The sequence below is a fragment of the Pseudophryne corroboree genome, chromosome 6 (assembly GCF_028390025.1).
Source record: "Pseudophryne corroboree isolate aPseCor3 chromosome 6, aPseCor3.hap2, whole genome shotgun sequence".
Lineage (NCBI taxonomy): Eukaryota > Metazoa > Chordata > Amphibia > Anura > Myobatrachidae > Pseudophryne > Pseudophryne corroboree.
In genome coordinates this window covers 727584338-727607980 of record NC_086449.1, presented here as the reverse complement: position 1 = coordinate 727607980, position 23643 = coordinate 727584338, and the positions used below count along the sequence as shown (strand labels likewise).

The 23643-nt window shown below is 44.4% G+C and overlaps 1 protein-coding gene across 1 annotated transcript in view; it reads right to left on the bottom strand.

Annotated features, from left to right (window-relative positions):
• The window catches only part of POLR3B (RNA polymerase III subunit B), a 345554-nt gene that overhangs the window by 136063 nt on the left and 185848 nt on the right, over positions 1 to 23643 (bottom strand). Inside the window, exon 19 of the mRNA XM_063928431.1 lies at positions 3216 to 3343. Within this exon, the coding sequence (XP_063784501.1) occupies positions 3216 to 3343 (128 nt within the window). The remainder of the gene's footprint in view (positions 1 to 3215; positions 3344 to 23643) is intronic.

Genomic DNA, 23643 nt, shown 5'->3' with positions numbered 1-23643 from the left:
ATCCCTCTGGAGCTAATGGTGTCCAGTAGCCTAAGAAGCGCAACCTAGCCGCAGTTAGTAGGTTTGCTTCTCTCCCCTCAGTCCCACGTAGCAGAGAGTCTGTTGCCAGCAGAAGCTCCCTGAAAATAAAAAACCTAACTAAAATACTTTCTTATTAGCAAGCTCAGGAGAGCTCACTAAAATGCACCCAGCTCCTTCCGGGCACAGATTCTAACTGAGGTCTAGAGGAGGGGCATAGAGGGAGGAGCCAGTGCACACCAGTAGTCCTAATTCTTTCTTAGAGTGCCCGGTCTCCTGTGGAGCCCGTCTATTCCCCATGGTCCTTACGGAGTCCCCAGCATTTACTAGGACGTTAGAGAAATAGGGAAAAACTTACTTTCATTTTCTGAATGGACTGGGTTGAGATGCTGATTGATCAGGAGAAGGTGACCCTTTCCTTTTTTGATACACGGGAAAGTTTTACCGCAACTTTGCAAACTTCGACATAATCCCACATCTATCATAGTATGTGTCTGACACAGAGGTACGAAACACAAATTCTTCTGGGTGATCACTCTATTACATTGCCTAGTGGGTGAGAGCTAGACACACCCCTTTCTTTTACTTTCGTCCCCTACCACTCCCTTTTCTTTTTTCTTTAATTGTGCCTGACTTACAGTACACCCCTGTGCAAAAATTATATATGTGCTGATCTCTTACACAAGTCTTTAATGAAATAGATGTCTGTATATTGTAACGGTTATTCCTGGAAATGCATTAGGTGTTTTGCAGTGTGTAACTTTTCGCTATGTGTAATATTTCTTATGCTTAACTCATAAGGTGCATACACACGGTGAGATATTGACTCTCTCTAATTTTGACTTCTCGATTTCCCCTGATCTCCCCTGAGCCTTGAACCATCGATATTGACTATCTTTACTTGAGATTTTGACTATGTGAGACTTTGACTAAGTGGCAATTTTTTATACTATGTAGTATGTACCAGATTGTACACAATAGGGTATATTCAATAAGATTCGGATCCATTCCGACATGCATTTGTCGGAACGGATCCGACAACCCCTATTCAATGGACACCAAATCAGACTGTCAGATTTGTCCGTACCCAAGGTCTTATCCTGCCACTGACAGCGACGGCGGGGGGTGCAGATGGCGGCGGCCGGCGGGGGAAGTAATGGCGGTGGGTGTAAGCTGTATGGCGGCGGGGGTAGCTGAGATCGGCGGTCAGTGGGGGGAGCTGGCGGTGGGGGGGGACATGTCTGCGGCGGCGCGGGGAGGCGCTGCAGAGAGAGGTGCCTGGCCGGGGGACAGCCAGGCAAGGTACGTCTCATCCCTGTAGCCCGCCGCACCTCAATCCGACTTGTTTTCAAGTCGGATTGAGTTTGTCGGAAAGGGGGCCAAAACCTGTCGGATTTGGCCCCATTTCTGACAGAAGCACGCAGATCAGAGGCTATTCCGCCGATCCACGTGTTTTCCGACAAGTAGGGAGTTCCCGACTTGTCAGAAAATAACGGCCTCTAATGAATAGGTTGGAACCCCTTCCGACCTATATTTCTGTTGTAAGCTGCCGTCTTTCCGACAAGACGGCAGCTTCCGATAGTTATTGAATACACCCCAATATAGTCAAGATTGACTTGCCTGCACAGTCTATCTTTTCTTGCGATACTGACCCCACGGGAGTGCGCATCGGTGTCGCAAGCTGTGTACACACGGTGCAATTTGCACTAACTTTTCTTAGGATTTTGACTATATACTGTATAGTCAAAATCGTAAGGTTACATCGCACCGAGTATACAGCGCTTTTGCTTCAATAAAAATATTATTTAAAAAAACAAAACAAAACCATACAAATTACAGGTTGAGTATCCCTTATCCAAAATGCTTGGGACCAGAGGTATTTTGGATATCGGATTTTTCCGTATTTTGGAATAATTGCATAACATAATGAGATATCATGGTGATGGGACCTAAATCTAAGCACAGAATGCATTTATGTTACATATACACCTTACACACACAGCCTGAAGGTCATTTTAGCCAATATTTTTTATAACTTTGTGCATTAAACAAAGTGTGTCTACATTCACACAGTTCATATATGTTTCATATACACCTTATACACACAGCCTGAAGGTCATTTAATACAATATTTTTAATAACTTTGTGTATTAAACAAAGTTTGTGTACATTGAGCCATCAAAAAACAAAGGTTTCACTATCTCACTCTCGCTCAAAAAAGTCCGTATTTCGGAATATTTGGATATGGGATACTCAACCTGTACCAGGTGACAGGTGCACTCTAGAGAACCACAAAACTCCAACAAGACACATGAAGTGCTAATTTAGCTATGTTTTTAACACAGAACTGTACATCATAGAAATAAGTTAAGAAAGTGAACAGAGTATGCCAAACTGTGTGCTATGGGTTGGCGGTCGAGGACCAAATTAAATTACTTATGGTCAATGTAAGAGGCAAAACCAGTGCTGGTGGCTGCCAGTCGTAAAATGTGTGTACAAGCAGAAGCGCAGCCCAGTCCACCAACGCATAACTGAACCTAAACAGGTGAGCACAGTTAACTTCATTTCATATTTTTTCCTAAATTTCTCAATAGTAAACTTTTGGTCTAGGGGTGTTGTGAAAAAAATGCTGATACTCTAAGGCGCTGTGTTTTAAGAAAGTTTGTGAACCCCTGACATAATGGAATATAGACTTTACCCTATATAGGAAAACGCCCAACCACCGACAGTAGAAAATATCAGTGATGTCCTGAGCACTTTGTACCCTGTGAATCTCCCTACAACCAATACCACAGATATTTCCTTGTACTGGAACTCTGTGATGTTGGACTACCGTGATTGTGGCTGATGTTTCAGCTCGGACAACCTTCACATACTGTCATACCTCCCAACATGACCCTCTCCAGGAGGGACACAATGCTCTGCTTCTGGACTTTTCTCTTAATGTATGACTGCCGGCACCTGTGTTGAACAGGTTAATGAATAAGAAAGGTGTTTCAGCACAGGTGATGACAATCAAAAATTGAGAGGGAAGTCCAGAAGCAGAGCATTCTGTCCCTCCTGGAGAGGGTCATGTTGGGAGGTATGTACTGTATCTTTTTAAATGCTGTCTTTTCAAGAAGCTAACATATACTTCAGATTCAGTGCTGCTATCATTAGACATAACAGGGAAGTAGGGTGCTGATAATTACTCTTACCCATAGCTTGTTTACCCATAGCACACTGGTAAGTGTTTCTTGGGGACTGGTTATGGTGTGGGTATGGAATGAGCCCAGCGCAGACCCCAAGCAACGTAAATGGCTCAATCTCCAAATGCGTAGTTTGCCTTTGAAAAAAAAATATAAAATATGATATAATGATAATACAAAATCAAAGCACATGAACATACTTTGACAAGTAAGATAAGAAGAAATGTGACACAGACACCAACAACTAACAGCAATTTATGCATCGGACGCGATTGTTCTCAGACACCAGCGGAACACTTATGTATTTAAGACTGAGAGTTGGTGCCACTATTTACAGTAATGGTGTAGATGGAAAACATGCCCCTTACTATTTTTTTCTTTTTTGTTATGCATTGTTCTTCTTAGCCTAGTTAAAAAGGTCATGTTTTTATAATATATACATTGTGTGTTCCAAAAGGTGCTCCAAAAATAAGTAGTAAGTCAGACACTGATTGGAAGCAGCCAGAATAAAGTGACAAATGACACCATAAGGAGCAAACACTAATTATCATTATCACTAATTATTATTACGCGTAGTGTTAAAATATAATTCAATATAAATGGTTACTATAAAAGAAATACACTTGCAACGTTTTATACAGCCCAAAGTACTGTGTTATTGATATAGACAAAGTACTTATACAAATATAATACAAGATACTGTATAATACAAATATAATAAAAAATACTAGTATACAGTATGTTTGTAAGTTCCCATGAACAAGTTACAAATGTTCTATGTGTGAGCCTTTTGTCACACGACAGACATCAACACGATAATACAATTCGTTCAATACACACCGAAGCATGTCCTCATCAACACTCGCAGCAGCTTCTGTGATGCGTTGCTTCAGATCCTTTATACTTTTCAATTACCTACCGGTAAATCCTTTTCTCGTAGTCCGTAGTGGATACTGGGAATCCTTTTAGTACCATGGTGTATAAACGGGTCCACTAGGATCCATGGGCGCTTTAAGAATTTGATAGTGTGCGCTGGCTCCTCCCTCTATGCTCCTCCTACCAGACTCAGTCTAGGAAACTGTGTCCAAGGAAACGGACATACTTTGAGAGAAGGATATAAAAGGATAGTGGTGAGATTCCGAACCAGTACACATAAGCTAGAGGAAAGCCATGTTAACCAAACTTGAAAACAGGAACAGCAACAGCTAAACCACACAACAATACTTAACCAAGTAACCGTGCAGGAAGTACGAAGCTCTGGGCCGGCGCCCAGTATCCTCTACGGACTACGAGAAAAGGATTTACCGGTAGGTAATTAAAATCCTATTTTCTCTTACGTCATAGAGGATATTGGGAATCCATTTAGTACCATGGGGAAGTACCAAAGCTCCCAAACCGGGTGGGAGAGTGCTGAGGTTCCTGCAGAACTAATTGACCGAACCCACGACCCAGTAGAGTGGGCCTGTACAGATTTTGAACTGGCAATCCTGCTGTGGACTAAGCATGCTAGATAGTGAGCCTGATCCAGCGTGCAATGTACTGCTTCGATGCAGGACACCCAATTTTATTGGGATCGTAAAGAACAAACAGCGAGTCCGATTTTCTGTGACGAGCTGTCTTCTTTACATACACCTTCAAAGCCCTCACAACATCCAAAGACTTTGAAGTAGCAGAGGTGTCGTTAACCACCGGAACCACAATAGGTTGGTTGATGTGAAATGCAGATACCACTCTAGGACGAAATTGCTGATGTCTTCATGGAAAATTAAATAGGGGCTCTTTTGAGACAACGCCCCCCAGCTCCGACACATGTCTTGCTGAAGCCGAGGCCAACAGTAAGACGGTCTTCCACATAAGATATTTTACGTCTACCTCCTGTAACGGTTCAAACCAGTCCGATTGGAGGAACTGCAGCACCAAATTGAGATCCCAAGGTGCCGTGGAAGGCACAAAGGGAGGTTGAATGTGCAGAACACCTTTCAAGAACGTCTGGACCTCAGGGAGAGAAGCCAATTGTTTTTGAAAGAAAATGGACAAGGCCGAAATCTGGACTTTTATGGAGCCCAGACGTAGGCCCACATCCATACCTGACTGCAGAAAAAGCAGTAAACGTCCCAGATGAAATTCTACTGCAGAATATTTTCTGCTCTCACACCAAGAGACGCATTTCTTCCAAATACGGTGATAATGTTTAGATATAAACAAATGGTGATGATAAATGAATAAGCGCACTACACCTCACACCAACAGCACAAAAAGTCTCACAGAAGTTACACCTAACTTCAAATGAATGCAAAAAAGACAAGATAAGAGACTTCAATAGGCGTAATATGAGGTTCCATAAACACAGAAGGAAGTCATTTAATCCAACCAAGATGGATGTGATTTTTTCTCAAATGTCTTTTTGTATGATAAAGACAGTCTCCAGAATTCTTGGTTCTCTTATTCCTTCCAGGTAGATTCACTTTAAAGATGTATTCGGAATATACCCAAAAAGGAAAGAAACGATAATAGTGTAATCCTGTATATATTAATAATATGGAAATAGTGTAGATGCACTTACATTCCAAAAGTTAAATGAAGGCATTTATCTCACATAATGGTGAGTATTTCCAGGACCAAGAAGATTCTCTCTTTTGAAGATGGTTTCTACTGGGTGGTCTTCCAAAGCAGTGTCACCAAATAAAGAAAAAATGTACAATGGTGCAAATAACGTCTTTTTTTAAAAACAACGATATCTTTAATAAATTGTACTCACAATATAAAAAACAAGTATAGGCATATCTACCCAACATCTGGGTCCAGGAGTTAAAATTTCAAGCAGCAGGTTATCCTCACAGATGGAAAAGTGCACGTGCAGTGAATAAAACCAGCCTCCTCAAGATAACCCCAGGGTCCACAGAGTATAGACAGCAGCTTGACGCGTTTCGAACCTTAAATGGTTCTTCCTCAGAAGCATGCTGTCATACCATTCCAAACATCCTTATATACTATATCTAATTGATACTCCTCCCCTTCCTATCAGTCAGATTTCCCGCACTTTTTTCAAAGGGCCGGTCTGGAAACATCATATCCGCCGGAAGTGACATATATCCCGTAAAAACCATAATTATAGATTTGATACTATCTGCTTATATTATAAGGCAGACCATCAATTTCTAATGAAAGAACACTATGCCCAGGAGACTAACAAACACCGTCCGAGATTAAGCCCAAAAGACTTCCGATCCCGGCCGCAAGATACAAGAGACCCGGAAGTCACCATAAACCTCTTTTAGGTGTTTGCGTTCCATGTGCGGATCACCCGCTAAACCGGAAGCAGGGTGTCGTTCGTGCTGAGCGCGTCACTTCCGGAAACCGGAAGTTGACGCGACGGATCAGTGGCTCAAAGTTAAAGTGCTTTTCAGTCACTTTGTTCATCAGGAAACCGGAAATCGACGCGGTTTCTCCTATGCGTTCCATATAGGGTTCATATCACTTCCGGAAATATAACGTTCTACTAAAAAACACTGTATCATTAAATTCACTGTGCGGTTTAAATTAATTACCGCTTAAATTACACCACCACTACTAATATTAATAAAAATATATATATAAAAGATAAACATAAAAAATGGAATCATTTAATCTACAATGGTGCAAAGACGTTATTTGCACCATTGTACATTTTTTCTTTATTTGGTGACACTGCTTTGGAAGACCACCCAGTAGAAACCATCTTCAAAAGAGAGAATCTTCTTGGTCCTGGAAATACTCACCATTATGTGAGATAAATGCCTTCATTTAACTTTTGGAATGTAAGTGCATCTACACTATTTCCATATTATTAATATATACAGGATTACACTATTATCGTTTCTTTCCTTTTTGGGTATATTCCGAATACATCTTTAAAGTGAATCTACCTGGAAGGAATAAGAGAACCAAGAATTCTGGAGACTGTCTTTATCATACAAAAAGACATTTGAGAAAAAATCACATCCATCTTGGTTGGATTAAATGACTTCCTTCTGTGTTTATGGAACCTCATATTACGCCTATTGAAGTCTCTTATCTTGTCTTTTTTGCATTCATTTGAAGTTAGGTGTAACTTCTGTGAGACTTTTTGTGCTGTTGGTGTGAGGTGTAGTGCGCTTATTCATTTATCATCACCATTTGTTTATATTGTTTCCATTGTACACCTAGATATTTGTTGGCGCAAACATGTTCACTTATAGGGAGAGTAGAAGAGAACTTCTCACTGATTTGTTTAGTAGTGAGGATATGAATGTAGAGGATGAAGATTTACACAATGTCCTTAAAAAACTTGAAACTGCCATTTTGAAGGAAAATAAAATATGGTGGGAGGTGATTAGCCTGGAGAAATACCAGACGGAGGAAATAATACCAAAAGGATTGAAAATTTCCAAACTTCCCTCCTTTACCTCTACAGATGAGAGATTTGTAAAAGAATGGGATTGTATTCTATCTAATTGTTCGTTTAGATTGATTGAACTCATTCTAAGTGAAAGGAGAGCTACTCTGGATGCTTTGAATGAGGAGATCAATGCTCTATTAGTATTGGTAAAACCATTCAAAGATTTAGAGGACTTTAAAACGGCAGAAACTATGATTGTGAGAAAAATAGAAAAAGAAACTAAGTTCTTGAAATCTAAGAAAATTAAAAAATTCCAACGAGACATAAAAGGAGAAAAGGAGGTAGTTGCGTCAAAGGAAAGGAAGGAAGACTGCAAATCTCACCCACCACAAACCCCTTTTAGTAAATGGAATAAAGCCCCTGAGAGAAAGAAGAAATTCCTCAATAATAGAAAATATAATTTCAGACAAGAAGCCCACTTTGAAGATTTGGAAAACGAAAGGTTTATATACCCTAAAAGAAATAAAGATAATATGAGGAGACCAAGAAATTGGGACCCGCAAAGGTCAGATCAATATCGACCCCTGAGAAATAGATTTTTACCCTTACAGGATGTAGATAATAGCTCCATGTCACCTTCTTTTTTAGGGGAGAACTGGAGGGACAGGAGGAGAAGGTTCAATTAGTTATAAAAAAACAACGAAGGGGTAAAAGGGGTGGTGTTAAACGGTGGAAAAAGACTACCAAACCACCACAACCTGACATTGAAACCACTAATAAAGATAACAATCCCCTTGAGAATGAGGATTGTAAAATTTTCAATCTAAGTAAAAGGTGTCTCACCAAAGATGAAACTACAGTATTGAAAAAGGGTTTAAAATTTGCACCCACAAGTACTGTAGATCCATTTGAGATATATATTGACCTTCAGAAGTATATTCGAAAGTTAACAGTTAAAAAATACTTCATTAATAATAATAAGGATATAACTGGGGAGGATGTTGAGGATGAAAAGCCCACACATTCTGGCCTGCGACCTAAATCTACGTTTTATCCCTCACAATGTAGAGGAAGTTTTATCAATTGTTTCAATCGTGTGGTTAGTGATGAAGTAGAATCCACTATAATAAACGGAAAAAGAAAGAGGACTTACAACCTAACCAGAAAAGAATCTGATGCCATTCAGTCACTTAGGAATGACGCAGAGTTAATAATAAAACCAGCTGATAAGGGGGGTGGGGTCGTTTTGCTGAATAAAGATGACTATATATCTGAAATCAATAGACAATTGGACGATGGAGTCACCTATAAAAAAATTAAAGAGTGACCCGACTGCCAATATTGCAAAAAATTTGCTTACACTTACGAGGGAAGCGCTTGTCAAAAATGTTATAAACAAATCAGAATTTGATTTCATTAATATATCCCATCCATCGGTCCCCACCATTTACGTACTACCAAAAGTACATAAGAATCCCTTACAACCTCCTGGCCGACCAATAATTTCTGGGGTCAACAGTTTAACCTCTAATCTTTCTTCACTTGTGGATTTTTACTTGCAACCGGTCGTAAAGACCACAAGGGCCTACCTTAAAGACACAAGTGATGTTTTGAGGAAACTTGAAAATATAAAGTGGAATGAGAATCTTTGTTTAGTAAGTGCAGATGTAAGCACTCTCTATACGATTATTGAGGCTGACAAGGGTATCCAAGCAGTATCATATTTTCTGGAAAGGACAGAATACTCAGGGGACCTACAGGAATTTATTTTAAATAGTATTAAATTAATTTTAAAGAATAATTATTTTTATTTTAATGGAACATTTTACATTCAGCTGGTAGGCACAGCCATGGGCACTAGATTCGCTCCGAGTTACGCCAACCTCTTCATGGCCTATTGGGAGGAGTTGGAGGTCTGGAGGGGTGGCGTTCTCGGAGCGTCTCTGGTGTCCTGGCTGAGATTCATAGACGATGTCTTTTTTATATGGTGTGGATCAGAGGAATCACTTGAACAATACTGTATGACACTTAATGAGAATGATTTTAAAATTCATTTAATTTTTTCTCACAGTAAGGTAGAGATTACATTTCTGGACTTATTGATTTATATCAAAGACAATGTAATGCATACACGGATTTTCAGAAAACCAACAGACTCTAATTCCTACATTGAGAGAAATAGTCTACACCACAGAAATTGGCTTGAGGGTATCCCTTATGGCCAATTTGTGAGGGCAAAAAGGAATTGTTCAGAAATAGCTGTTTGTGATAAACAGATTGACGAGATGGCAAATCGCTTTAAAAATAAAGGATATATATATAAGTGAGACCCTGCAACAAGCTAAGGATAGACTAACTAAAGTAGAAAGAAATTCCTTGCTGATAGAAAAAGATAAGGTCGCTAAATCAAACACATGTCATGAATGGGCCTTCTTGAGTCGTTTTAATGTTCAACATAAGGAAATTGAACAGATCTTCAAAAAGAATTGGTACATATTAAAAAAAGATCCCACTCTGGGGGCTATACTCCCAGAGAAACCTACATTTATTTACAGGAAGGCCCCGTCCTTAAAAAACAGTCTGGTTAAAAGCTCGTTAGATGAAAATAAACGAACCAGTTCACGTAATCAGGGTTTCCATCGTTGCGGCATGTGCCGCTCGGTAAAAGGTGAAAGGAAACAAAAAGAATTTATAGTAAATGAAAAGACTTATAAGATTAAGGAATTCATAACATGTGATTCAAAAAACGTGATTTATGCTCTCCAATGTAAATGTAATTACATATATATTGGAAAAACTGGGAGAAGTCTAAAGGTACGTCTAGCAGAACATATATATAATATAAGGAAAGGTCTAGACTCACACACAGTATCCTCTCATTTTAAATCCACCCATAATTGTAAGGAATCTGGTTTCAAGGCATTTTGGGCAATTGAGCAAATTCTCCCTAGATGGAGAACTAGGGATGTTGAAGTTAGACTCTCAAAAAGGGAGATGAAATGGATACACACCCTAAAAACGTTGGTACCAACTGGATTAAATGGAGACTTTGAGCTCAAATGTTTTCTAAAAGATTAAATGATTCCATTTTTTATGTTTATCTTTTATATATATATTTTTATTAATATTAGTAGTGGTGGTGTAATTTAAGCGGTAATTAATTTAAACCGCACAGTGAATTTAATGATACAGTGTTTTTTAGTAGAACGTTATATTTCCGGAAGTGATATGAACCCTATATGGAACGCATAGGAGAAACCGCGTCGATTTCCGGTTTCCTGATGAACAAAGTGACTGAAAAGCACTTTAACTTTGAGCCACTGATCCGTCGCGTCAACTTCCGGTTTCCGGAAGTGACGCGCTCAGCACGAACGACACCCTGCTTCCGGTTTAGCGGGTGATCCGCACATGGAACGCAAACACCTAAAAGAGGTTTATGGTGACTTCCGGGTCTCTTGTATCTTGCGGCCGGGATCGGAAGTCTTTTGGGCTTAATCTCGGACGGTGTTTGTTAGTCTCCTGGGCATAGTGTTCTTTCATTAGAAATTGATGGTCTGCCTTATAATATAAGCAGATAGTATCAAATCTATAATTATGGTTTTTACGAGATATATGTCACTTCCGGCGGATATGATGTTTCCAGACCGGCCCTTTGAAAAAAGTGCGGGAAATCTGACTGATAGGAAGGGGAGGAGTATCAATTAGATATAGTATATAAGGATGTTTGGAATGGTATGACAGCATGCTTCTGAGGAAGAACCATTTAAGGTTCGAAACGCGTCAAGCTGCTGTCTATACTCTGTGGACCCTGGGGTTATCTTGAGGAGGCTGGTTTTATTCACTGCACGTGCACTTTTCCATCTGTGAGGATAACCTGCTGCTTGAAATTTTAACTCCTGGACCCAGATGTTGGGTAGATATGCCTATACTTGTTTTTTATATTGTGAGTACAATTTATTAAAGATATCGTTGTTTTTAAAAAAAGACGTTATTTGCACCATTGTACATTTTTTCTTTATTTGGTGACACTGCTTTGGAAGACCACCCAGTAGAAACCATCTTCAAAAGAGAGAATCTTCTTGGTCCTGGAAATACTCACCATTATGTGAGATAAATGCCTTCATTTAACTTTTGGAATGTAAGTGCATCTACACTATTTCCATATTATTAATATATACAGGATTACACTATTATCGTTTCTTTCCTTTTTGGGTATATTCCGAATACATCTTTAAAGTGAATCTACCTGGAAGGAATAAGAGAACCAAGAATTCTGGAGACTGTCTTTATCATACAAAAAGACATTTGAGAAAAAATCACATCCATCTTGGTTGGATTAAATGACTTCCTTCTGTGATAATGTTTAGATGTTACCCCCTATCTGGCTTGGATCATAGTCGGGATGACCTTATCAGGGATTCCTCTCCGGGCTAGAATCAGCCGTTCAACTTCCATGCTGTCAAACATAGCCATGGTAAGTCTTCATAGACGAACGGGCCCTGTTGCAGAAGATACTTGCGAAGAGGTATAGGCCATGGATCTTTGAGTAGCATCTCTAGAAGGTATAGTATTGCTTGAACCTTTTCCCTTTTTATTCTTTTGAGAAGTCTTGGGATCAGAGGAAGTGGAGGAAACACGTACACCAGCTGATAGACCCATGGAGTTGTCAGAGCGTCTACCGCCACTGCCTGTGGGTCTCTCGACCTGAAACAATACCGCTTGAGCTTCTTGTTGAGACGAGAGGCCATCATGTCGATTTGTGGATATCCCAACCAACGTGTCAAGCACCTGGACACCTCCGGGTGAAGGCCCCACTCACCCGGGTGCAGGTCGTGTCTGCTGTGGAAGTCTGCTTCCCAGTTGTCTACTCCCGGAATGAAGACCGCTGACAACGCCACAGCATGTTATTCTGCCCAGAGGAGAATTCTTCTCACCTTTGACATTGCTGCTATGCTTTTTGTTCCGCCCTGTCGGTTTATGTACGTTACCGCCGTCACATTGTCCGACTGGACCTGACTGTCCTGATCTCTAAGAAGATATGAGGCCTGCAGAAGGGCGTTGTATATAGCCCTGAGTTCCAGAATGTTGATTGGAAGGACAACTTCCTGACTTGACAATCCTCCCTGAAACTGCACCCCCTGGGTGACTGCTCCCCAACCTTTGAGGCTTGCATCTGTGGTTAGCAAAATCCAATTCTGAATCCCGAACCGTCGACCCTCGATTAGGTGAGAAGTCTGAAGCCCCCATAGAAGAGAAATCCTGGCTCTTGGCGACAGACGGATCCTCTGGTGCATGTGAAGATGCCATCCGGACCATTTGTCCAACATATCGAGCTGGAAAGGTCTTGCGTGAAACCTCCCGTACTGAAGCGCCTCGTAAGAGGCTACCATTTTTCCCAGAAGGCGAATGCATAGATGCACTGATATCCGGGTTGGCTTCAGAACATCCCGAACCATTGACTGGATTACCAATGCCTTTTCCAACAGAAGGAACACTTTCTACGACTCTGTGTCCAGTATCATCCCCAGGAATAGAAGCCTCCGTGTTGGCTCTAGGTGAGATTTCAGAAGGTTCAGAATCCACCTGTGATCCCGGAGTAGTCGGGTTGAGAGGGCAATGCTGTCCAACAACCGATTTTCCTGGACAGCAACTTTATCATAAGATCGTCCAGGTACAGAATTATGTTCACTCCCTGCTTGCGGAGAAGAAACATCATCTCTGCCATCACTTTGGTGAACATCTTTGGTGCTGTAGAGAGACCAAATGGCAGGGTCTGGAACTTAAAGGGACAGTCCTCCAGTGCAAACCGTAGATTAGCCTGATGAGGCGGCCAGGTCGGAATGTGAAGGTACGCATCCTTGATATCCAGAGACACTAGGAATTCCCCTTCCTCCAGACCTGAGATCACCGCTCTCAGAGACACCATCTTTAATTTGAACACTCGTAAGTACGGGTTCAACAACTTGAGGTTCAAAATTGGTCGCACCGAACCGTCCAGGTTCGGTACTACAAACAAGTTGGAATAATACCCCTTGTTTTGCAGATGAAGTGGAACTGGAACAATGACCTGAGTCTGCACCAGTTTCCGAATGGCATCCTGTAAAGTTATACTTACATAGTATCTGAGGTTGAAAAAAGACAATTGTCCATCGAGTTCAACCTATTTGTGGTCTCCTATGCATGATGATTTTACTAAAATTTCTGACTGATGCTGATGTCAGCCGTTGCATTTTATCCCTATTTATAGTAACTATAATGCATGACTATGCACCATACCCCTGGATATCCTTATCCATTAGGAATTTATCTAACCCATTCTTAAAGGTGTTGACAGATTCCGCCATTACAACTCCCTCAGGCAGGAAATTCCAAACACGTATTGTCCTTACCGTGAAAAAGCCTTTACGCCGTATTGTGCGGAATCTCCTCTCCTCTAACCTGAGCCAGTGTCCACGAGTCCTGTGTGTTGATCTAACCAAAAACAGGTCCTGCGCAAGCTCTTTGTATTGTCCCCTTATATATTTGTAGATGTTGATCATATCCCCTCTTAGTCTCCGCTTTTCCAATGTAAACATGCCTAGTCTTTCAAGCCTTTCCTTGTATTCCATCGTCTCCATGCCCTTAATCAGTTTGGTCGCCCTCCTCTGAACCTTTTCTAGCTCCAGGATATCCTTTTTGTAGTACGGTGCCCAGAATTGTACACAGTATTCAAGGTGTGGCCTCACTAGTGATTTATATAACGGGAGTATAATACTCTCGTCCCTAGCATCAATACTCCATTTTATGCATGCTAATATCTTATTAGCCTTCTTTGCTGCAGTCCTACTTTGGGTACTACTGCTTAGTTTGCTATCTATGAGGACACCTAAGTCCTTTTCCAGTACAGAATCCCCTAATTTTACCCCATTTAGTAGGTAGGTGTAATTTTTGTTCTTGTTACCACAGTACATTACCTTACACTTGTCTATGTTGAAGCGCATTCTCCATTTGGCTGCCCATGCTTCTAATTTAACTAAGTCGTTCTGTAGAGACTCGGCATCCTCCTCTGTATTTATAGCCTTACACAATTTGGTATCATCTGCAAAAATTGACACCATGCTCTCTAGACCTTCTGTTAGGTCGTTAATGAAAATATTGAACAATAGCGGTCCTAATACTGAGCCTTGCGGCACACCACTTAGCACTTCAGTCCAAGTTGAAAAAGATCCATTAACCACAACGCGCTGCTCCCTATTATCTAACCAGTTTTTGACCCAAGTGCATATTGTGCTTCCTAGCCCTGATTCTTGTAGATAAGTCTCATGTGTGGTACAGTATCGAACGCTTTGGCAAAGTCTAAAAAGATTACATCCACGTCTTTACCCTGATCTAGGTTTGCGCTTACTGTTTCATAAAAGCCAAGTAAGTTGGTTTGACAGGATCTGTCCTTCATAAACCCATGTTGATTCCTTTTAATGACCTTATTGACTTCAAGGAACTTCTGAATCCTCTCTCTTAGAATACCTTCCAATACTTTCCCCACTATAGATGTAAGACTAACTGGTCTATAATTACCTGGTTCAGCTATACTTCCCTTTTTGAATATAGGCACTACTTCCGCTATATGCCAGTCTTTGGGAACCATACCTGATATAACTGAATCCTTAAAGATCAAAAATAGCGGTTTTGCCAGTTTAGAGTGAAGCTACATTAGAACCCTTGGGTGAATACCATCGGGCCCTGGTGATTTATTAATCTTTAAATGTTTTAATCGGTCACAGACTACTTCCTCGCTTAAATAAGTACATATCAGTGGGATATTCTCATTATTGAGATTGTGTGTCAGTCCCTGAATTGGGTCCTCTCTAGTAAATACTGTTGAAAAAAACTCATTTAGTTTGTCCGCTATGTCATTATCATTTTTGCTTAAGACTCCCAACTTGTCTTTTAAAGGGCCTATACTCTCCTTCTATACTTGCCTCCGGTGAAACTGGTAAGCCTGATTTGAAGAATCTGTGAGGTAGGAGCTCCTGGAACTCCAGTCTGTAGCCCTAGGAAATAAGATTTATGACCCAGGGATCCTGGCACGAACTTGTCCAGATGTGACTGAATAATTTTAGCCGGGCTCCCACCCGCCAGTCTTCCAGGCATAGCTGTCCACTGTCATGCTGAAGGCTTTGAGGAAGCTTTGAACTCTGCTCCTGAGAACCAGCAGTTACTGGTTTGCGTCGTTTACCTCTAGCACCTTTGGTGGCTGTAGAAAACCTCTCCTTTTTCCCTTAAACTTGGCTGCCCGAAAGGACTGCAAATTGGAAGCTGAGTAGGCCTTCCTGGCTGGGGGAGATGCGGAAGGAAGATATGTGGACTTAACCGCAGTAGCTTTGGAGATCCATTTATCCAGTTCATCTCCAAATGAAGCCGCTCCGGTAAATGGTAGGCCTTCCATGCCTTTCCTGGAGTCCGCATCAGCAGTCCACTGGCGTAGCCATAAGCCCCTGCATGCTGACACTGCCATAGCGGTGGTGCATGCATTAAGCAAGCCTATTTTTTTTTTATGGCTTCCACTATAAAAAGTTTGCAGAGTCCTGTATATGTTGCAGGAGTAAAACAATCTCCCCCCTAGATAAGGAATCTAAGCCCTCAATTAGGTTACCTGACCATTTAGCAATGGCTTTAGTGATCCACGCACATGCTATAGTGGGTCTCTGGGCGACCTCAGCAGCTGTGTACAAAGATTTGAGTGTGGTCTCAATTCTACGATCAGCCGTGTCTTTCAAGGAGGCTGCACCAGGGACAGGCAATACTATTTTCCGTGACAGCCTGGATACTGATGCATCCACTATCAGTGGATTTTCCCATTTTTTCCTATCCTCAGAAGGAAAAGGAAAGGATGAGAGTAACCTCTTAGGGATTTGAAATTTCCTATCAGGATTAACCCACGATTACTCAAACAGGGTATTCAGCTCCTTTGAAAAGTGACTGAGGATTTATTTTTTACATTAAAACAAAGATTACTCACACTCCTCTGACACCTTATCAGGAATTTGCAGAACATCTCTGATATCTTCTATAAGAGCCTCTATTCCCTGTGACAGAGCAGCATCCCCCCTCCCTCTTGGTAGGGGTCTGAGACGCTGGTTTGGGAACAGAGTCTCTGTTCATAAACTTATCCACAGACTGTCTTAAGTATTGCATCTTTTTCTCATTGCGGGACAATTTAGTAGAAATATTGAAAATCATTCCATTAATGGAATCCAGCCATGCTGGTTCAGCCCCGCTAGCCTGGGAAGGTGCACTACACTGAGTACACAGTAGTGCCCGCCTTGGGAAGAGGAACACTCTGCCGTACATGAAACACACTCTTTGCCTGACATATTATAAATGTGATAGCGCACACGCACACACACACACACACACACACACACACACACACACACACACACACACACAGGAAAAGGTTAAAAGCACAATTAACCCACAAAGAGTCTTCCAGAAAGATATAGAGATATTATGGAGCCAGCACACAGCGCCCTTATTGCTAATGCCAAGCTTAGCCGGGTCGCAGACTAAGTACCCAGATTGGGGACTTAGTACACTAATAATCGCTCTCCCCCTGCTATGACCCCCTGGTACCGCTGATGCAATCTGGAGCTGCGCGTACCTGTCAGTCAGCGTTTGTGTCCACTGCAGAGGGAAAATGCTGCTGGTGAGCTGCTGGATCCGCTCATAGTGAAGACCCGCCCCCTCCATGGTGTGCGGTCTTACCGCTTTTTTTATACTGGCTGAGGTAATATAGTGCTTAAAATGGAGTCAGATCCATTTTAAGTCTGTGTTTGCCAGTGTGGGTACCGTGTACAGTGTACGGAGACTCAGTTCGTCCCCTCAGAAGCTGTGCGTCTGCTCTGTGTACTGGGTCTGGAGACGCAGTCCGCCCTGGTTAGAAGACGTGTGTCTCCATACCCTCATGTCGCCATAATGGCCGGCGACCTGCTAACCGGGACGCCGGCTTAGTACTCATCACTCTTCAGGTTCTGTTAGGGGTGGCGGCGTGCTGCAGGAATGTACGCTCACCGTGGTGGGGCTTGCGAATAGTTCCCTCAGGAGCTCATTGTCCTGACATTAACCCTTCAAGAGGTTAGGTCGTGTTCACTCCCCCCTAAGTCCCACGAAGCAAGCAGGCTGGTGCCAACCAGTCCTGCCTGAAAATAACAAACAGATAAAATAAATAAATACAGAAAACTCTTCAGGAGCTTCCATAAGTGTGACCAGCTCCTGCGGGTCCTTTTTCTAAACTGAGTCTGGTAGGAGGGGCATAGAGGGAGGAGCCAGCACACGCTATCAAATTCTTTAAGTGCACATGGCTCCTAGTGGACCCGTCTATACCCCATGGTACTAAATGGATTCCCAGTAACCTCTAGGACATAAAAGAAACGTTTTTACGACTGTAGCAGTTTGTGACATCAGCATCGTGTGAGCGGCTGTTGCGTCATGTAAGTAAATTGGCTGCTACGCCGGTAGAGAAGGCTATTTGTGTGCTAGAATTAGCGAAAACAAACTCTGTTAAGGGCCCCATACACTAGAATGATTATGCCTGATTTCAACCCAGTTCGGGCATTCTGGCTGATGTATTTGGTGAAATCAGGCATTTTGGCTGTGTATCCAATCCGAACCGATGCGTGGCTCCGTGAGCGTCTGTTCGACTCCTCTAGGTCGTTAGTGCTGCACTCGTGATATGTCGGTTCACGCAGGCATGGCTGGGATCGTATACAAAATGTACCAAATTATTTGGAATCTTATGGAACCACTCCCGGGAGAGTTCAAGGGAAATCGCCTCCGACTTCAGCCTCAGACATATCGTTAAAGTGTATGGGGCCCTTTAATGTTGCACAGCGGCATTTTAGAACACGATATAAGAAACCTCCACCTGCAAGGCAGTCCATCTATGACTGGGGCAAGAAATTTATGAACACTGGTTGTTTATGCAAAGGGAAAAGTTCTGGGAGGGTACCTTGATATCGGTCATATGACAAAAGGATCCACATGCAACATTTGTAAATATAAGTCATAGAAACTTACAGACTAAGGGGGGTATTCAATTAGTGCCTTTTTTCGACTTGTCGGCACTTTCTGCAAGTTTGCAGGTCGAATTCACAGCCCGACCTGATTTTTCGACTTGTTGAAAAAATCCGGCCAGTTGAAAACCATGTGGATCGGCGAATTTGCCGCCAATACACGTGTTTTGTCGATTTCGGGAGCGTTCGACAGGTTTTTTTTGCTCCGTTTTTGCCCATGCCGATCCGAAAAAATAAATAAATAATAAAGGCATGGCGAAAACGGAGCAAAAACTTGTCGAAAACGCCCGTGGTTGAAGAGCCAATGGTTAAATTTGTGCCGGTTTTCAGACTGTCGGAAAACTGCCCCCCATCCCGATACTATCACTCATCAGGTATTATGGTTTGCGTGCCTCGGGCACATGAAGCATAATGCCAGATAACCAGCTGCCGCAGCCGCGATGATACATGGGATCGGGCAGGGCCGGCGCCACCATTAGGCAGCTGCCTATGGGCGGCGGCACTACACACTGGTAATGAGTGGCTGCTGTCTTTAGTATACTCCGTCTTGCCTCAGGTCAGTCAGCCAAGCTCCTCCTTTTCTTTAAAAGACGAGAAGCAGCCAGAGCCAGGGATGTCGTTGCCGCCCAGCCACCACTGAGTCCGTGTATAATGTGAGTGAATCAAATGTATTGTAAACACTGACTGAGTGACTGTTCCAATCATTCCCATCCTCTCTCTGCAATGCTGACGGCCACCTCCGCGATAGCACTCGGCATATTGCCGCCCCGCGCTATGACAGCACCTACCGCATGTTGTACTCCCCCACGCGATTGAGCTCCTGGACTCCGACTCCCGTATATTACCCACTCCTCTCTCTGTGATTGGGTTCCCGCGCCGCGCACTGCATCATGTTACCCCCCCCTGCGATTGAGCTCCCTTATGTTACCCGCTCACCCCTCCATGATTGGGCTCCCGCCGCATGCTGCTTATTGTCACCCGCATCCACCAGCCCCCCCCCCTGCGATTCTGCTCCTGCTTGTAACCCGCTCCCCCCCGCGATCCTGCTCCTGCTTGTGACCCGCTCCCCCCCCCCGCGATCCTGCTCCTGCTTGTGACCCGCTCCCCCTCCACCCGCGATCATGCTCCTGCTTGTGACCCACTCCCCCCGCGATCCTGCTCCAGCTTGTGACCCGCTCACCCCCCCCCCCCCGCGATCCTGCTCCTGCTTGTGACCCGCTCCCCCCCCCCCCCGCGATCCTGCTCCTGCTTTTGACCCGCTCCCCCCCCCCCGCGATCCTGCTCCTACTTGTGACCCGCTCCCCCTCCACCAGCGATCATGCTCCTGCTTGTGACCCGCTCCCCCCCGCGATCCTGCTCCTGCTTGCGACCCGCTCACCCCCCCGCGATCCTGCTCCTGCTTGTGACCCGCTCACCCCCTCCCCCGCGATCCTGCTCCTGCTTGTGACCCGCTCCCCCTCCACCCGCGATCATGCTCCTGCTTGTGACCCGCTCCCTCCCCCCGCGATCCTGCTCCTGCTTGTGACCCGCTCCCCCCCCCGCTCTCCTGCTTGTGAACTGCATCCCCGCTCTCCTGCTTGTGACCTGCTTACCCCCCCCCCCCCTGCTCCTGCTTGTGACCCCCCCCCCCCCCCGCGATCCTGCTCCTGCTTGTGACCCGCCCCCCCCCCCCCTTCCCCTGCGATTGGGAATCCACACAGCAGGACAGTACAAGGAGGAGGACGGCTGGATGCCCTATTGGCTCCTTCTGTGAAACGATTGTTGCCTCCCTCATTCCACCCCTCCATGAATAGCACTTGATATGTGCAGATACGTATGTATGTAAATACAGGCATTAAATAAATTGGACATTGTGTCTCACTACATGAATCCCACATCATCTATAAAACTGCATCTGAAGAGTTGTAGGATTAGGTTCAGTATGTTATCCCAATGGTCGGGATGTTGGCGGTCAGAATACCGACAGCGGCATCCGACCATCAGAATCCTGACAGCCCCCTGGAAAGTACCCTAACCCTCCCTTTCCCCCTACCATAACCCTCCCTGGTGGTGTCTAACCCTCCCTTCCCCGCTGCCTATCCCTAACCCTCCCTTTCCCCCTACCATAACCCTCCCTGGTGGTGTCTAACCCTCCCTTCCCCGCTGCCTATCCCTAACCCTCCCTTTCCCCCTACCATAAACCTCCCTGGTGGTGTCTAACCCTCCCTTCCCCGCTGCCTATCCCTAACCCTCCCTTTCCCCCTACCATAACCCTCCCTGGTGGTGTCTAACTCTCCCTTCCCCGCTGCCTATCCCTAACCCTACCTTCGCCGCTGCCTATCCCTAACCCTCCCTTCCCCGCTGCCTAACCCTAACTTCTCCACTGCCTATCCCTAACCCTCCCTTCCCCGCTGCCTATCCCTAACCCTCCCTTCCCCGTTGCCTATCCCTAACCCTACCTTCGCCACTGCCCAACCCTAAACTCCCTTCCCCGCTGCCTATCCCTAACCCTCCCTTCCCCGCTGCCTATCCCTAACCCTCCCTTCCCCGCTGCCTATCCCTAACCCTACCTTCGCCACTGCCCAACCCTAAACTCCCTTCCCCGCTGCCTAACCCTAACTCCCTCCTTCTAAGTGCCTGAACCTAACCCCGCCTCCCCAGTACCTAACCATACCCTTCTCGTCCCTGCACTCTAACCCTAAACCTCCTTTTAATAACTAAACCTATCCTTCCACCCCCTGCAGAAAGACGCAAACGTGTCCCGCTGGACGAAGGATCATGATTATAGCTGTCGGTATTTTGATGCTGGGTTTATAGCGTGCCCATGGTGTCGGCATATAGACTGCTGGATCGTCTATTGAATTTCACTTTATGATTTTATTTCAGAGATATATTGTGGACAAAATGGCTTATACCAATTAACTTATTAAAAAAATAAGATTTTACTCACCGGTAAATCTATTTCTCGTAGTCCGTAGTGGATGCTGGGGACTCTGTAAGGACCATGGGGAATAGCGGCTCCGCAGGAGACTGGGCACAGCTAAGAAAGATTTAGGACTACCTGGTGTGCACTGGCTCCTCCCACTATGACCCTCCTCCAGACTTCAGTAAGGATACTGTGCCCGGAAGAGCTGACACAATAAGGAAGGATTTTGAATCCCGGGTAAAGGTGGGTACACACTATTAGATATATCTGCAGATCAATTGATCTGCAGATATAGCTATGTACGGATCGGGCAGTGTGCTGTGCATACACACAGCCCGATCCGTCGGGGGACTGACGTCATGAACTGGGCGGGCGGGCGCTCGCCCAGTTCACCTGTCAATCACCGCCGGCCGCCGCAGCATGTGTACGGGCGGTCGGACGACCGCCCCGTACACACACAGCGACGGGCCAATATATCGTTAGATATATTGGCTGTCGGCTGTGCTGCGCGGCCGACGCGATACGTCTGTGAACGACGGAGTTCACAGACGTATCGCCCGTACACACCGGCCGACGGTCCCGCGATGTATCGGCCGTTCAAGAGAACGGCCGATACATCGACCAGTGTGTACGGGCCTTAAGACTCATACCAGCCACACCAATCACACCGTATAACTCGTGATAATATACCCAGTTAACAGTATGAACACAACAGAGCCTCTCAAAAGATGGCTCAACAATAACCCTTGTAGTTAACAATAACTATATACAAGTATTGCAGACAGTCCGCACTTGGGACGGGCGCCCAGCATCCACTACGGACTACGAGAAATAGATTTACCGGTGAGTAAAATCTTATTTTCTCTGACGTCCTAGTGGATGCTGGGGACTCCGTAAGGACCATGGGGATTATACCAAAGCTCCCAAACGGGCGGGAGAGTGCGGATTACTCTGCAGCACTGAATGAGAGAACTCAAGGTCCTCCTCAGCCAGGGTATCAAATTTGTAGAATTTTGCAAACGTGTTTGCCCCTGACCAAGTAGCAGCTCGGCAAAGTTGTAAAGCCGAGACCCCTCGGGCAGCCGCCCAAGAAGAGCCCACTTTCCTCGTGGAATGGGCTTTTACAGATTTAGGCTGCGGCAGGCCAGCCACAGAATGCGCAAGCTGAATTGTGCTACAAATCCAGCGAGCAATAGTCTGCTTTGAAGCAGGAGCACCCATCTTGTTTGGTGCATACAGGATAAATAGCGAGTCAGTCTTCCTGACTCCAGCCGTCCTGGAAACATAAATTTTCAAGGCCCTGACTACGTCCAGTAACTTGGAGTCCTCCAAGTCCCTAGTAGCCGCAGGCACCACGATAGGTTGGTTCAAGTGAAAAGCTGATACCACCTTAGGAAGAAACTGGGGACGAGTCCTCAATTCTGCCCTATCCATATGGAAAATCAAATAGGGGCTTTTACATGACAAAGCCGCCAATTCTGACACACGCCTTGCCGAAGCCAAGGCCAAAAGCATGACCACTTTCCACGTGAGATATTTTAAATCCACGGTTTTGAGTGGCTCAAACCAATGTGACTTTAGGAAACCCAACACCACGTTGAGGTCCCACGGTGCCACTGGAGGCACAAAAGGAGGCTGAATATGCAGCACTCCCTTGACAAATGTCTGAACATCAGGCAGTGAAGCCAGTTCTTTTTGGAAGAAAATCGACAGAGCCGAAATCTGGACCTTAATGGAACCCAGTTTTAGGCCCATAGTCACCCCTGACTGTAGGAAGTGCAGATATCGACCTAGCTGGAATTCCTCCGTTGGGGCCTTCCTGGCCTCACACCACGCAACATATTTTCGCCATATGCGGTGATAATGTTGTACGGTTACATCTTTTCTAGCTTTAATAAGCGTAGGAATGACTTCCTCCGGAATACCCTTTTCTTTTAGGATCCGGTGTTCAACCGCCATGCCGTCAAACGCAGCCGCGGTAAGTCTTGGAACAGACAGGGCCCCTGCAGCAGCAGGTCCTGTCTGAGCGGCAGAGGCCATGGGTCCTCTGAGATTAATTCTTGAAGTTCCGGGTACCAAGACCTTCTTGGCCAATCTGGAACAATGAGAATAGTTCTTACTCCT